General features: G+C 36.7%; 1 protein-coding gene across 2 annotated transcripts in view; it reads left to right on the top strand.

Annotated features, from left to right (window-relative positions):
• The first annotated feature begins 7,808 nt into the window (after nucleotides 1-7,808).
• NAE1 (NEDD8 activating enzyme E1 subunit 1) overlaps nucleotides 7,809-17,265 on the top strand; it is a 172,220-nt gene continuing 162,763 nt past the window's right edge. Inside the window, exon 1 of one of the 2 annotated variants that reach the window (XM_053704154.1) lies at nucleotides 7,809-7,907. Coding sequence is in view for 1 of the 2 variants with exons in the window: in XM_053703323.1 (XP_053559298.1) it covers nucleotides 11,927-11,976 (50 nt within the window). In the remaining variant the exon portion in view is untranslated. Of the gene's footprint in view, nucleotides 7,908-11,894; nucleotides 11,977-17,265 lie in introns of those variants that run through there. The other variant, XM_053703323.1, reaches the window with a different exon arrangement.

Below are 17,265 nucleotides of genomic sequence, written 5' to 3'. Positions count from 1 at the left end.
TTAAAACAATTCAAAGGGAATATTAAGTTTTATAACGATAACACTAATATAATGTTATATAATTCTGCACTATGTGCAGAATTATATAACATTATTTTTTAGGTTTATTGACACTTTAAATGTACTGTTTGTCAACATAATGCTAACATTGGGCTTTTAGAAATCCATGTGACTGAAGCTGAGGTGCACACTTACCAGTCTGTCTGTATTGATCCTCACTGACAGTCTGACACACTGACTGAACTGAAACTAATATTAGCTGGTGAGCCTGATCTGTAAGTGGGTGGATTCATGATTAATGTGGAATAGCATGATTTTTATTAATTATAAATTTTGCACACGATTTAGCAAAATATGCTCACAATTTATAAAAGTCTTGTGTGACACCTCTGGGGCTCCGTAGAAAGCAAATGGTGAAAACATTTCATGATTTGTCCTGATGTGTGTGTATGTATGTATATACGTACATGAAGGATAGAGGAGTACATTTATTTATGAGCTTATAGGAATGTTTAAAAAAAAAAAAAAAGTTAGGTACACTGTATGGGCTGTCAGCACTTTAAAGGGATACTATACCCACATTTTTTCTTTAAAGGGACGTTAAACACTTTAAGGTTGTAATATAAATCGTATATTTAAAACAAAAATCTGCAATATACTTTCATTATTTATTTTTTCCCCTTTTTCCTGTAATTCTATTCTGAAATTATGAGCTTTTCAGTTCCTGTTAGAAATGGAAGTGCAGAACATTGTTATATCTCACACAGCCATTGGCTGCAAACTCTAGTGACCTATTTACTACTGTCCCTAATTCGCCACAGCAGAGAAAGTAACCTATGTTACAACATGGCAGCTCCAATTGTTTTATAGACATTTAGACACTAAAACTTTACACTTATTGTGTCAACATTTAAGCAATTAATGAAACTTTAAAATATACATCTGCATGCTATTCTCAGACTAATCTTTTCTTTGACTGCATCATTCTATCTAGCATTTATTTAGTGTTTAATGCCCCTTTAATGATTCAGATAGAGCAGTGCTTTCCAAACTGTGTGTCATGACACATTAGTGTGTCGGCAGCAGTGTGTAAGTGTGTCCCTGCTTCAGAACAAAACATTTTTAATTTAAATTTATTTTTTTTTGGTTTCCGACTTTCCGCCTGCTTGCTACGCATATCACATGGTTGACTCGTAATTGATGCCTAGTGGGTCACAGATCATCTTAACGTATTGGCGCAGCTCAGTGGGAACTGAAACTATTCCCATTGGCGGCTTTGACGGCACATTGGCTCCTGACTGCACGTGTAGTCTCCTTAATCGGCTCGTGACTGCATGTGAAGTCAGTGAGTGGGATAGCAGTGTGTTTCGGTTATTCAGAAACTGTTCATCCCATCAAACTCATACATCCCATTAAAACAGCAAGTAGCTATTGGTGATATTAAACTTTTTTTTTAATTCCTGCACATACATACTGTTACTTGTAAATACATTTTGTTATTATATAATTTATGTATGTGTCCATATCTCTTAAAACAAGTTAGTTTAACCTGTTTACTAGTACAATTGAATTACTGTGTTGCGAAATTATGTAGGCTTAAAAAGTGTGTCACCAACATGAAAAGTTTGCAAAGCTCTGAGATAGAGCATGCACCTTTTTAATTTACTCCTATTTTCATTTTTCTTCATTCTCTTGTTATATTTATTTGAAAAGCAGGATTGTAAAGCTTAGGAGCCGGACCATTTTTGGTTTAGCACCTGGGTAGCGCTCGCTGATTGGTGGCTAAATGTAGCCACCAATAAGCAAGCGCTACCCAGGGTGCTGAACCCTGCATGTAGTGGCAGAAGATTTAATTAGTGATGAGTATGTGCGTGAGTGTCTTTGTGTGGATGTGTGAGTCTCTTTGTGTGTGTGAGAGAGTATTTGTGTGTGAGAGAATGTGCGAGAAAGAGTGAAAATGTCTACGTGCAAGTTTGTGTAAATGTATTATGCATAGTGTGTTCTGCATAGTGTATAATTCAGATTATTATAGCCTATGGTGAATAAATAATCTTGATTTTATTAAAGACAGGAGGCGAATATTTTGCATCAAATCTTTACTAAATCCAAACAGCAGCAAATAAAACTTACAAAGAAAAAAATAATAATAATAGCATAGTAACAAGACTGCACCAATCAGCACACAGCAGCCTAATAAACTGTAATGAGCAAGTCCAGCACTTCCTCTTTTCTTTGATCATAAGACAGCGGAACCAATCATGAAGAAAACAAACTCTAAAATATCCATCCTAGACCAAAATGGAACAGCGATACCCAGGAACGGAGAAACAACAGATGACTTGGTCCGTAGATAAGGGAGAACATAAAATCCACAGAGTCACTGAAAAGAGAAAAAACGCAAAGTAACAACAATCCCAGTAAATGAAAATTAACAGCAATAACATCATTTAGATAAAATTTCCACAAAACAAAATCATTAACATCATTTAGATAAAATTTCCACAAAACAAAATCTTATTAATATATAGTGGGAGGGAAAAGAGGGGTGGGAAAATATTCGCCTCCTGTCTTTAATAAAATCAAGATTATTTATTCACCATAGGCTATAATAATCTGAATTTTATGGCAAGACAGGAGGCTTCATATTTTGCATTTTTAAAGCACTTACATAAAAAAAAAATTCTAAACAAAATGAACAATTTCAAAAAAAATTCAGAGTCGAAGCTCTGATGTCCCTCTTGAAAACCCTGGGGAAGGAGGGTTCTTTAAACCCCATTTTACCTCTGGGGAGGAGGTTCTATCACCCCTATGTGAAAAGCCCGGGAAAGGGGCTAACAGCCTTCGAGCTGGAATTATGCCTCTATGTGAGACTGGGAGATATAAGGTCTTCCCAAACCAATTGCAAGGATACAAGAGATTCTGATATTGAGCTACAGAGTTTAGTACAAGTCTCATAGGAATTAAGGGATACCTCTGAAAAGGGCTTAAGGATGATTGAATACGTTGGCCATGGCTGATACAAACTTTCAAAGGCAAAAAACTACTTAGAAGAAGGAAGAGGATAGAAAAGAGAAATACACAAGGAAAAGACATTTTCAAAGGAAGAATAAAATTAGGAAAGCAAAGTAAATAAAACCACAATGAGAAACCAGTGTCGCGCTGAGCAGCGGCTCGCATGACCGACCGGAGCTAGTCACTGGTCAGGCACGCGTCCGCATGGACTCTCAGCACAGCACCAGAGGAGATAGACAAAATAAGAGATAGTATAGCCAAAACCAATCCAATATTCACCTTCGACTAGACTATCCCTCCAAGGGAAAGAATAGGTAAAAGGATTAGAGGAGTACTAATAAAGAAGCTGGTTAATACAGAACAGATTAAACAATACTCCTAAGTGAGATGCCCAGGAGAGGGGCGTGAGGCCTTCCAAAGCCGCTTAAGGGCGAAAGTGACATTGATAGTGGGCTAAAAGAGATTGAAGTATGGGAGACAGTTCTGGAGTGTGTTGAGAGGGTTTATGATCAACCTCAAAAGAGGGGGAAAGGATTTACTTATGGGGCGACAGCAAAGGTCAAAAAATTTAAGCAAAAAAGACCTCTTCAGAAGAAGGAAAAGTTTAACAGGCTAAAATTTGAATTTCGAATGGCCTAAACACAGGCTAAATAAAGTTAGTTAATAGAGCCTTAATACAGGCTTAAAGTTAATAGAGCCTTAATACAGGCTTAAAATAGTTACAGAATATAACCTTAATAGATTAATTAATAAAGCCTTTTTTTATTATTATTATTATCGGATATTTAAATAGCGTCAACAGATACAGTTGCACAAATTAATACAGGCTTAATATAGCTAGATTTAAAATAGCCTAAAACAGGCTTAAAATATAGTTATATAGAAAAGCCTAAGAAGGGATAATATATTTATTTGAAAAACCTAATACAGACTATTATATCATATAGCTTAAAGGGACATTAAACACTACATAAATGCTAAATAAAATGATGCATTCATAGAAAATATTAGTCTGAGAATAACATGTAGATGTATTTTTAAAAGTTTAAATAGATGTTTAAAAATTGACAAAATAAGTGTAATGTTTAAGTGCCTATAAAACAATGGAAGCTGCCATGTTGTAACCTAGGTTTCCTTCTCTGCTGTGCCCAATCAGGGACAGTTTTAAATAGGTCACTAGAGTGTGCAGCCAATGACTGTGTGGAATATAACAGTGTTCTGCACTTCCAATTCTAACAGGAACTGAAAAACTCAGAATTTCAGAATGGAATTACAGGAAAGGGGGACAAAATAAACAATGAAAGTATATAGCAGACTTTTTTATTTATAAATGATTTAACATTTTATATTATTATCTCAAAATGTTCAATGTCCCTTTAAAGGGACAATGAACTCAAAAAACAAAGTTCGAAAAATAGATAAAATGTTTAAAATTAAGACACTTATTAATGTCACATACTTGTAATAACTTACTGTTTGCCTGCAATTGATTCACAAAGTAATCCTGATTTCCAAACCCACTCCGTGGGTACCTGATCACCTAGCCCTATCTTGCATGAGAACCCAGGTACCAATATGGCAGACATTATTCGCTATGCATCTGCACAAGGTTTTGACATGTCGCGAGATGCCGACTAAACATTTTAATTTGATTCATAAAAGCTGAATATTATTGGTTGAATATACGGACGATTGTACAGCCCATATTTGTGGGCTGTTTTAGCCTACCTCATTAGAAGATTTTAAAACGAAATTTTATATATATTAGAAGGATCTTTGAAACTGCAAGTAGGTGCAAATTATTTCTTTGAACATTATAACCCGATTTATATAATTGTTATATATGCCAAGAATAAAACTACAGTAATCCTTTAATACAGGCCAAAATACTAAAAAACAAAATAACCTAATACCGGTTAAAATACTCATATTTAATAAACCTTAAAGGGACAGTCTAGTCAAAATTAAACTTTCATAATTCAGATAGGGCATGACATTTTGAACAACTTTCCAATTGACTTTAGTCATTACATATGCTTTATTCCCTTGGTGGTATTTCGGAAAAGCTAAACCTAGGTAGGCTCAAACTGATTTCTAAACCGTTGAAAACCGCCTCTTGGCTAAGAGCATTTTGAAAGTTTTTTTTCTTTCTTTCACAGTTAGACAGTACTAGTTCATGTGTGTAATATAGATAACATTATGCTCACTCCCGTGGAGTTATTTAGGAGTCTGCACTGATTGGCTAAACTGCATGTCAGTCAAAAACACTGAGATAAGGGGGCAGTCTGCAGAGGTCCAGATACAAGGTAATCACAGAGGTAAAACATATATTAATATAACGGTGTTAGATATGCAAAACTGGGGAATGGGTAGTAAAGGGATTATCTATCTTTTTAAATAATAAAAATTCTGGTGTAGACTGTCCCTTTAATAAGGGTTCATTTTTATAATATAACCTAATATACTTATATTCAAAGTATCCTAATACAAGCTTATTATACAATGAAGCCTCAATTAGGCAGATCTACTATATTCAAGAAAACCTTATATACCTGCTTATATCTAATATAGCCATAATACTGGCTAAAATTACTATATAAATATAGCCTATAAAATATATAGCCTGAAAACAGACCAAAGAACTTATAATATAGGCTCATAAAGGCAAAAAAAAACTAAAATAAAGCCCTAATATAGGTTTAAATATATAGCCTAATACAGGATAATCTCCTTATATTCAATAAACCTGAAGCAGCTGAATATGAAGCAGCTGAATGTATATGTGTGTGTATATATATATATATATATATATATATATATATATATATATATATATATATATATATATATATATATATATATATATATATATTATGGAAAAATTGTATGGACTTTAAAACTGTGCTCTGATAGAGATGTATTAAGAGCAATTTAGACTGAATAGCCTGTGCAATACAAGCTTCCAAAATGAATCCGTATATATGTGCATAAAAAATAATGACAAGTGGCATTAACTTCTGGACGTATATTACTATTTAAGTGAAACAAGCTCCTATATACTCCAAACCAAGTCATAAGAGACAAAATACACACATATATATACATACATATATATATATATATATATATATATATATATATATATATATATATATATATATATATATACATAAAAACATGTACATGTATACACCTAGACGTGTATATACACACACACATATTCACATACACATGCATACATAAAAACATGTATAGGAACACATATACACATAAATATGTACATATCACACGCACACACATAAATATAGCTACATATGCCTACATAAAAATGTGCATAGGTACATCTAGACACAAAGACCTATATATATATATATATATATATATATATATATATATACACACAAATATTCACCTACATACAGATTCCTGCAGGCTTTTAAAAGGTTAATACTGGATCCGTAGATCAGCATCTGAGTCTATAATACTTTATAGTCTATAACAAGAAATACTTTTTAATTCTGTCAGACCCAGAGGACCATCAAACCTGGGTCTAACAAGTGAAAGGGCTTAGATTAAAACAGTCTAAAAATCCCCCATATGAAAGCTCTGAAAGGCAAGGAATAAAGGATTTCATATCATTAAGTAAGAGAGATTTTTATATAAATAGATAGGTCACTCAGATGGGGCTGCTAGAAAAGGAGAGACACTGCCCTAAAATGACTATATAATCTTAGACCAAGGCTGACATCATACTAAGATAATACAACACACAAGGAAAAACCTATTTATTGTAGGCAAGCTAGAAAACAAATGTAGCAAATACAGACTTGTCTAAATTTAATATAATGTGCAGTAGAAATAAAGGGGGTCCTAAGCATGGCACCTGATGGAAAGAAGTTCTATGAAATAATGAGGCCTGGCTACTGCCACACACACTCTGCACACTGTACTAAATAAAGCTTTGCAAGAAAAGAAACAAGGCCTGGAAACCGGCCTAATATACAAACATCATGCAGGCAAGCAGGCTGTAAACCTATTGTCTGTTCCAATATAAAACAATTACATATAGGGTAAGAATATGAAATAAACAATTACATATAGGATAAGAATAAGAAACAAACAATTACATATAGGATAAGAATATGAAAAATAAAGGGATAAGAATATAAAGAACTTAGGAAGGAAACCATATATAATAGTTTTACAGAAAAGTCTTAAACAAGATAAACAGAATAGAGACTAAAGAACCGAGGAAAAAAACCTATATAATGGTTTATAGTATATTCTAAAACACAGATAAACAGATTAGTGATCTTAAGCAAAGATAATCACAATACATTAAAATTTGAGGGGAAAATGAATACATGACCTGCTGTCTGGAAGCAGCAAAGAAAAGAGGAAGTGCTGGACTTGCTCATTACAGTTTATTAGGCTGCTGTGTGCTGATTGGTGCAGTCTTGTTACTATGCTATTATTATTATTTTTTTCTCTGTAAGTTTTCTTTGCTGCTGTTTGGATTTAGTAAAGATTTGATGCAAAATATGAAGCCTCCTGTCTTGCCATAAAATCATAGTTACCAACTGTCCCGTTTTTGCCGGGACAGTCCCGGAATTTAAGAGCCAGTCCCGACCATTTAAATGTCCCGGACTGTCCCGGCAACTGTTTTGTGGGTTAAAAACTCGAGTCAACTGACAGTCTTTTGTAAATAAAGTTTGTTATTTAAAAAAAAAAAAAACAAGTCAGTTTCTCCTCCCCGTCAGCTGGCTGTGCAGTGACATCACATTTGGGGCGGGTAATGGCTGTGGATGTGTCTGATACCTGCGGGCAGCGTGTAACTACTGGTGTGAACTGTGAAGATAATCAGCACCACTCCTTTTCCGCCTGATCTGCACTGTGTAAGCCAGTTATCTTAAATACACAAAGGGATTGTATTTTATAAAGCTTATTGTGTCTCTCTCGTTTTTATCCCACACCCCCAGCAATATATTTGTCCCTTCTTCATATGCAAGGAAAAATAAAGCCCCAGATAAAGTTTTCTGTTATTCTCGCAGTTACGTTGCCTGCTAAGATTCCCAAAGTCCTTTTTCTGCTACTGTTTTATTCATACAGTTTTACTTTATTCTTAACAAATGTATAATTTACATTATTCAGCATTTACAATTTATAATGTGCACTACAAAAGCCAACTTGCAAATATGTGCTTCCTCAAAAGTTATTGTTATTTATTTAGATGGGAAAATAAACTGTACAATAACATCAGGGAACTGAATGCTGCACGTAGCAAAAATGCATTCCTTGTGAACACCAGACGATGCAGAGAGCATATCACACGGTGTCAGTGTTTGAGAGGAATGCCTATTAGTCCCTGGGGTCTCATAAATCCTTTTAGATCACAGAGTTCTGAGGAGGTAAAAAAAGTCACCTATTAACTTGTTGCTGTCTGAGTTGCATTGCGTGTGAGCTGCATGTGAGATGGGAGATAGAAATGGTGGATGAATTATTAGAACAAATATGAGACTTTTATGGCACTTAATTGAAGCTTTACTATTGCAAAGCACAGCATGGGAGCACCTCAGTGAAATGTTGATAAATACAGGGGAGAGATTAATTTACTTAACCCCTAAGTGATTAACTCCTTGCTTCCAGAGATGCTGTGGTGCACAGATGCTAACCCTGTCTGGCATATGAAAGGTTAGAAATATATTGTACTCAAAATGTTTTTTCTCCCTTTAATTTTAAATCCAACTTGTACAGACCTTTATCTCTCCACAAATACAGGGAGTTGTGCAAACATAAGTAGTTTTTCTACATTCTAGTTACATGTAAACAGAATAAATGTGTAAATTCTGCTAGCTATAACTGTTAATGATCAATAATTGCTTATTGTGACCTCCCTTACTTCACCTATAACTGCTCCCTATGTCTCCTCCACTAACTTCACCTATAACTGCTCCCTATGTCTCCTCCACTAACTTCACCTATAACTGCTCCCTATGTCTCCTCCACTAACTGCTCCTATAACTGCTCCCTATGTCTCCTCCACTAACTGCTCCTATAACTGCTCCCCATGTCCCCTGCACTAACTGCTCCTATAACTGCTCCCCATGTCCCCTCCACTAACTGCTCCTATAACTGCTCCCTATGTCTCCTCCACTAACTGCTCCTATAACTGCTCCCTATGTCTCCTCCACTAACTGCTCCTATAACTGCTCCCTATGTCTCCTCCACTAACTGCTCCTATAACTGCTCCCTATGTCTCCTCCACTAACTGCTCCTATAACTGCTCCCTATGTCTCCTCCACTAACTGCTCCTATAACTGCTCCCTATGTCTCCTCCACTAACTGCTCCTATAACTGCTCCCCATGTCCCCTCCACTAACTGCTCCTATAACTGCTCCCTATGTCTCCTCCACTAACTGCTCCTATAACTGCTCCCTATGTCTCCTCCACTAACTGCTCCTATAACTGCTCCCTATGTCTCCTCCACTAACTGCTCCTATAACTGCTCCCTATGTCTCCTCCACTAACTGCTCCTATAACTGCTCCCTATGTCTCCTCCACTAACTGCTCCTATAACTGCTCCCTATGTCTCCTCCACTAACTGCTCCTATAACTGCTCCCTATGTCTCCTCCACTAACTGCTCCTATAACTGCTCCCTATGTCTCCTCCACTAACTGCTCCTATAACTGCTCCCTATGTCTCCTCCACTAACTGCTCCTATAACTGCTCCCTATGTCTCCTCCACTAACTGCTCCTATAACTGCTCCCTATGTCTCCTCCACTAACTGCTCCTATAACTGCTCCCTATGTCTCCTCCACTAACTGCTCCTATAACTGCTCCCTATGTCTCCTCCACTAACTGCTCCTATAACTGCTCCCTATGTCTCCTCCACTAACTGCTCCTATAACTGCTCCCTATGTCTCCTCCACTAACTGCTCCTATAACTGCTCCCTATGTCTCCTCCACTAACTGCTCCTATAACTGCTCCCTATGTCTCCTCCACTAACTGCTCCTATAACTGCTCCCTATGTCTCTTCCAATAACTGCTCCTATAACTGCTCCCTATGTCTCCTCCACTAACTGCTCCTATAACTGCTCCCTATGTCTCCTCCTCTAACTGCTCCTGTAACTGCTCCCCATGTCCCCTCCACTAACTGCACCTATAAGTTCTCCCCATGATATATATAATATTGTGTGTGTGTATATATATTAAAGTCAGACTGCTAATGTCTTTATTAATACAAAGCCACAGAATGTGACTTTTGTTTGAATTATCCACTTTGAGTCTGCACAGGAGTGAGACATAAGGGAATGTAACCTTTTAAATTGGTTCTTTATAGATTTTTTTTCACCATAATAAACAGGCGGAGCTAAATTATGCTAATTATGTGGGTTTGACAAAGTGGGCGGACCTTTAGGGCAGGGGGTGTGGTAAAAAATTAAATGCAGGTAATTGATAGCTGCAAAGTGTACCTGGAATTTTTTTTAAAATGTTGGCAACTATGTAAAATCTGCAAAAATGTTTTTGCTTTGCACTGCACAAGTGTTTGGGTTTGGCCTCAAGTAAAGGTGGCAACCCTATCTGCTCTGCCCCTTTGAGGGCTGGCGTTTATAGAATTGGGTCCTGTGAGATCTGCTGTCACAGGATATATGACAATTCATACTGTAGGTCCTCAAACTGCTTGACCTTCTCCAGTACAAGAGATGATAAATACAATTTGCCACTTAAAACAAAATTGAAGCCTAAATAAACCCAGCTGCAAATATGTTCGAAATTGATAGATTCTAACTGCATCCTGAATGTAAATAGAATTATATTTATAACACTGCAATATATATAGGTAAACGTCATACCATTTAAATCTCCATTTGCAACTTCTATTTCTTTATACAAAAGTAAGCAAACTATATTTGCGCAATAAGTATAGAAAAATATTGTAAGAAAGTAATTCACTTACTAGGAACTAAGACCACTGCATTTGTGAATTTTGAGTGAATAAAAATTTACATTAAAGGCGGTATATACCACTGAAGCTTGGTAACAAATAAAATTACAGATAAAAATATTTCTAAACCGTTTCTCATCATTTAAAAACAGTTTACCTCTAGCGCCATCTTGTGTTTTGTTAAAATAAGTCGCAGGCCTTTTTCATCTCCATAATGTCTCAGCTTTATGAAATCTTAATCGACTACAACCGATTTAAAAACACACACACACACACAAAGAACTCTCTTTAAAACTCAAAACTAAATAAAATAAACTTTAAAACTCGGAAATGTTATATGTCCTCATAAATTAGTATAAATATGTATTAAAGAGAGTTTGTGTACTTGTTTTACCTCTAGGTGCAATGTATGATATTAATTTATATTAGCAACTCAATAGTGAATAACAAAACGTGTCTACAAATACATGTTTTATACGCAATTCAATGTGCAATTTCATTAACAAGAATTTTAAAGCCTATTGAATATGGTAAAGCCAATTAGCCAAATACAAATGAGTTCTGGGTAAAATCTGCTAAACTCAGATTTAACGAGTTCTGTACTATGCAGTCCCTGTGTAGCAAAATGCAAGTCATCCATAACCTAAGAAGGGCATTAATGGGCTACTATATATTGCGAATCACATTTAGGCATTTTCATTTCAGTACGTGTGTGGCTCAATTTACTAATAATATGTACTATGATTACTGTACAATGCCGCTTTAAAATAAATAGTTTCTCGTTAACATTTAAATTTTATGTATACTATTCTTGGCCAATGGCCATATTGCCTTATTTTACTTATTCCTATACATTTATATACAAGGAACAGAGCACGCTTTGCGGTTGCTATTGGAAACCAAAGGAGCGCCATCTAGTTGTAGGAAGCGGAGGCAACCCAGCAGGTTTACATCCGGGTCACAACCATGGCGCAGATTACACTTGTGAAGGAACAGAAATATGACAGGCAGCTCAGGTACAGAGATACGCGGTGTAAAGGAATGCTTATAAAGTGTTACGTACACGGTGGCTACGCAGTTAATATTTATTGATACCCCGTTACACGTTTCCTATTATAAAGCATTGTTTCATAATATTTGTCCCATAATGCAATAGTGATGCTTTTGATGTCTGAACACTCAGTTCGTGGTACCTAAACTTCACAACAGCAGTGCCCTTGCAGTTCTTGGGAAGTTTATAGTGCACACAACACAAGTGCGATGTGGTATTGTTTAGACCTGTCATTCGCATTTTTGTAATGCACAATTATTTTATGTAGCAGTGGGGGGGCCATTCCGGGTTGTGAAAAATACTGCAGTGATTCTGCTCGTAGAACTGAAAGATTTTAAAGGGACAGTGTGCTGTCATTTTTTTTTCTCTTTAATTAGGTCCCAATGATCTATTTTACTTGCTGTATTGTACTGTTTATAAACAGCTCCATTAGCTTTGTCATTTGAAACAGACGGTTTTGCTTGTTTTTTCATCACCTCTACTAAATATTTCAGTAAATTCAAGCGATTGTAAATTTAAGGAATTAGTGCCTGGTATCTAAAAATAATCTTAAAAACAGGGGCACTTTAATTCATTAAACTTTACAATGATGCTTCTTTTTTAAAAAAAAACGTTGCTTTATGGAAAACAGTCCACCCGCATCTCCTGCTGTAGTTAGTATATCGATGACGTATCCGTCTTCCTCCAATCGTTGCGTGGCCTACGAGCTGGACACCAAAGGGGCCACGCATCTATTGGAGGAAGTCGGATTTGTCATTGATATGCTAACCACAGCAGGAGAATGGAGATGCGGGCGGGGGGATCAGAGGTCTGTCTTCCATAAAGCAAAGGTAAGTGTTTTAAAAAAGAAGCATCTTTGTAAAGTTTAATGGATTAAAGTGTCCCTGTTTTTAAGATTATTTTTAGATACCGGGCACTAATTCCTTAAATTTACAGGTGAAACTCGAAAAATTAGAATATAGTGCAAAAGTTAATTTATTTCACTAATGCAACTTAAAAGGTGAAACTAATATATGAGATAGACTCTTTACATGCAAAGCAAGATTGTTCAAGCCGTGATTTGTCATAATTGTGATGATTAAAGCTTACAGCTCATGAAAACCCCAAATCCACAATCTCAGAAAATTAGAATATTACATGCAATCAATAAAACAAGGATTGTACATAGAACAATATCGGACCTCTGAAAAGTATAAGCATGCATACTGTATGTACTCAATACTTGGTTTGGGCCCCTTTTGCAGCAATTACTTCCTCAATGCGGGGTGGCATGGAAGCTATCAGCCCGTGGCACTGCTGAGGTGTTATGGAAGACCAGGATGCTTCAATAGCGGCCTTCAGCTCTTCTGCATTGTTTGGTCTCATGTCTCTCATCTTTCTCTTGGCAATGCCCCATAGATTCTCTATCGAGTTCAGGTAAGGCGAGTTTGCTGTGCAATCAAGCACAGTAATCCCACGGTCATTGAACCAGGTTTTGGTGCTTTTGGCAGTGTGGGCAGGTGCCAAGTCCTGCTGGAAAATGAAGTCAGCATCCCCATAGAGCTTCTCTGTGGAAGGAAGCATTAAGTGCTCCAAAATCTCCTGGTAGACGGCTGCATTGACCCTGGACTTAATGAAGCACAGTGGACCAACACCAGCAGCTGACATGACTCCCCAAATCAACACAGACTGTGGAAACTTCACACTGGACTTCAAGCATCTTGCAGTGTGTGCCTCTCCATTCTTCCTCCATACTCTGGGTCCTTGGTTTCCAAATGAGATGCAAAATTTGCTCTCATCAGAAAAGAGGACTTTGGACCACTGAGCAACAGACCAGGTCTGTATTTCCTTTAGCCCAGGTAAGACGCTTCTGACGTTGTTTGTTGTTCAGGAGTGGCTTGACAAGAGGAATACAACATTTGAAGCCCATGTCCAGGATCCGTCTGTGTGTGGTGGCTCTTGATGCACTGACTCCAGCCTCAGTCCACTCCTTGTGAAAGTCCCCAACACTTTTGAATGGCCTTTTCCTGACAATCCTCTCCAGACTGCGGTCATCCCTGCTGCTTGTGCACCTTTTTCTTCCACACTTTTCCCTTCCACATAACTTTCTATTAATTTTATTTATTTATTTATTTATATTATATTTTACCATGAAGGATACATTGAGATTTCTCTCGTTTTCAAGTATGTCCTGGGATCACAAAACATTGCACTGATACAATAGGGTACAATAAAATACAAAAACAATAATAATACACAATATATGCAAACATTTAACATAGAGCAGGTACGAAATATTTAATCAACCATGACAGGAGCATTCTGTTTTGAGATATGTATAGAGGGATCTCTTAAAGGATTTTAGGCTTGGGGAAGTTTTTAAAGTGTGAGGGAGGTCATTCCATAATTGTGGCGCTCTGTAGGAAAAGGAGGATCGAGCTGCTTTCTTTTTGTATTGAGGCAAGCTAAATAATGTGTTGTTATAGGAGGTGGGAATAGCAGGGGAGAGCATTCTGCTCAGGTAGGGTGGGAGCTTCCCAGAAAGGCTCTTAAAGACAAGGCAGGAAAGATGGAGGGTGCGTCTGGATTCCAGCGACAGCCAGTTTAGTTCTTTTAGCATGTCACAATGGTGGGTCTTGTAGTTACATTGTAGCACAAAGCGGCAGAACGAGTTATATAATGTATTAAGTTTATTAAGGTGAGTTTGCGGTGCAGGTGCATATACTATGTCCCCATAATTCAAGATAGGCATCAGCATTTGCTGTACAATCTTTTCCTTTACTGTAGGGCTGAGGCAAGATTTGTTTCTGTATAGGGCACCTAGTTTTGGATAAAGTTTAGAGGCAAGTTTTTCTATGTGGAGTCCAAAAGATAGATTGGGGTCTAACAACATACCTAAGTATTTAAAATAGTGGACTGCGGTCAGCGTGCAATTGGATTTTGTTTTGATGCGAAGATGGGAATTTTGTAATTTTTGTATTTTAGGTCCCGTTCCAAAGATCATTGTGACCGTTTTGTCAGTGTTTAGGTAGAGTTTGTTTTTCGAGATCCACTTTTCTACCTCTGTGAACTGGTCTTGGAGCACTGCTTCAAGCTGCGGCAGATCAGATTTGTTTGCATAGATTACCGTGTCGTCTGCGTACATGTGTACAGTTGAGGATTTGCAGACATTAGGCAGATCATTTATAAATAATGTGAATAGTAGGGGGCCGAGAATGGAACCTTGGGGAACACCACACGTGACTGGGAGAGGGAGGGAGTCACTGTTAGAAATGGAGACATATTGTGATCGATCCGATACATATGATCGAAACCAGGTTAACGGACGATCAGCAATACCAGAGTTTTTTAGTTTGAGCAGTAGTATGTCATGGTCCACTGTGTCAAAAGCCTTTGCAAAATCAAGGAAAATAGCTCCAGTTAGGTCTCCTTGTTCCATGCCAGTTTGGATGTCATTGCAAACTTTTAGGAGGGCAGTTGTAGTGGAGTGATTCGGTCTAAAACCTGATTGATCAGGGGTCAGATAGAAAGTTGATAATACTCGCATAATTGCGTATGGACGCATTTTTCTAAGATTTTTGACAATACAGGGAGCAATGATATAGGACGATAGTTAGAAACCAAGGTTAACTCCCCACTTTTATGAATAGGCACTACTCTTGCAGTTTTCCACAGCACTTTGGGAACATCCAACTTCTTTTGCAATCTTTTGAGGCTTTCCCTCCTTATGGAGGGTGTCAATGATGGTTTTCTGCACAACTGTCAGGTCAGCAGTCTTTCCCATGAATGTGATTCCTACTGAACCAGACTGAGAGACCATTTAAAGGCTCAGGAACCCTTTGCAGGTGCTATGGCTTAATTAGCTGATTAAAGTGGGACACTTTGAGCCTAGAATATTGCACCTTTTCACAATATTCTAATTTTCTGAGATTGTGGATTTGGGGTTTTCATGACCTGTAAGCTATAATCATCACAATTATGACAAATCACGGCTTGAACTATCTTGCTTTGCATGTAATTAGTCTATCTCATATATTAGTTTCACCTTTTAAGTTGCATTAGTAATATTCAAATTTTTCGAGTTTCACCTGTAAGTACTTATTATAAAAAACAAAGTTTTTGATGAAATTATGATCCCATTGTGTGTGTAGGGGGGGTTTGGTAGAAATATATTAAAATATTTATTTTCCATGGTTTTCTCTATTGGTTTATTTTTAGCGAACAGTGAGAAATAAAATAAGGAAGACATTCTGTAAATATTTAGACGTAAATTATAGAGGTCTGGTCTCTCTTCAAGCTCAGCCCATTTCATTGGGTTGTGGTTTCAATTAGCAGAAACAGCCTTTTCTGATACAAAAATAAATCTAAAGGAACAATTTATCATACATGTTATACTCTGATGCTGTCATAACAAGTCTTTGGAAACACATCAAAGGGATATAAAGGTCAACATTGAAATGTACAGTACATGGGTGCATTTGAGTTTTGAATAGAAACAATTTTGCATGATACTTCCATTAGCAAAAATTCTTTTAGCCAAAGTTCTGAAATGTGTTGTTTTAGTGGCATATGCACATATGCTCATTGGGCTCATGTACCAGTATTCAAGCTCTGAAGACTGTCAGTGGTGTGTATTGTGTCAGTGAAGTCTTCATTTGTATTATATAAGCTACTGTTGACTCTCTGAGAAGGTGTGGTGTTTGAATTTTGGTGCACGACCCTCACAGTATGTTCCTATGCTGCTGTAAAACAGTAATACATTTTACTAGTAGCATTTATGCTAATGGTAGTATATTGGATGATGCTTTGAAATGCAGCAATGCACATGTGTTTTGACATTTCTATCCCTTTAAGGGGAAACAAATTTTACAGTACACTGACCCTTTAAAGCCGTTTTTTACCATAGACTTTAACCTTTTCAACTGCTACAGTGGAGCTCTGCAGATTGATTGCAGCTTATCATTGATATTTTGCATCTTATAATAAAATTATAGGACATTTTTTCAAAAATGCAAACTATCAAAATTTTAACAATCTACAGGCTGTTGTACTCTGAAGTAAAAGAGAAGAAGAGGCTTTTTAAAAGCAAAAGATTACTCAAAATTATTATTGTTAACATCACTGAAGTGAACCTCATTCTAAATTTTAAAGGAAAACCTTGTTATATGGCTGAGAAAATAATTTACAATGTTAAAGGAACACTAAACCCAATTATTTTCTTTCATGATTCAGATAGAGCATGAGATTTTAAGCACCTTTCTAATTTACTCCTATT

Source organism: Bombina bombina, chromosome 1 (assembly GCF_027579735.1).
Source record: "Bombina bombina isolate aBomBom1 chromosome 1, aBomBom1.pri, whole genome shotgun sequence".
Taxonomy (NCBI): domain Eukaryota; kingdom Metazoa; phylum Chordata; class Amphibia; order Anura; family Bombinatoridae; genus Bombina; species Bombina bombina.
This window is presented reverse-complemented; position numbering and strand designations above follow the sequence as displayed.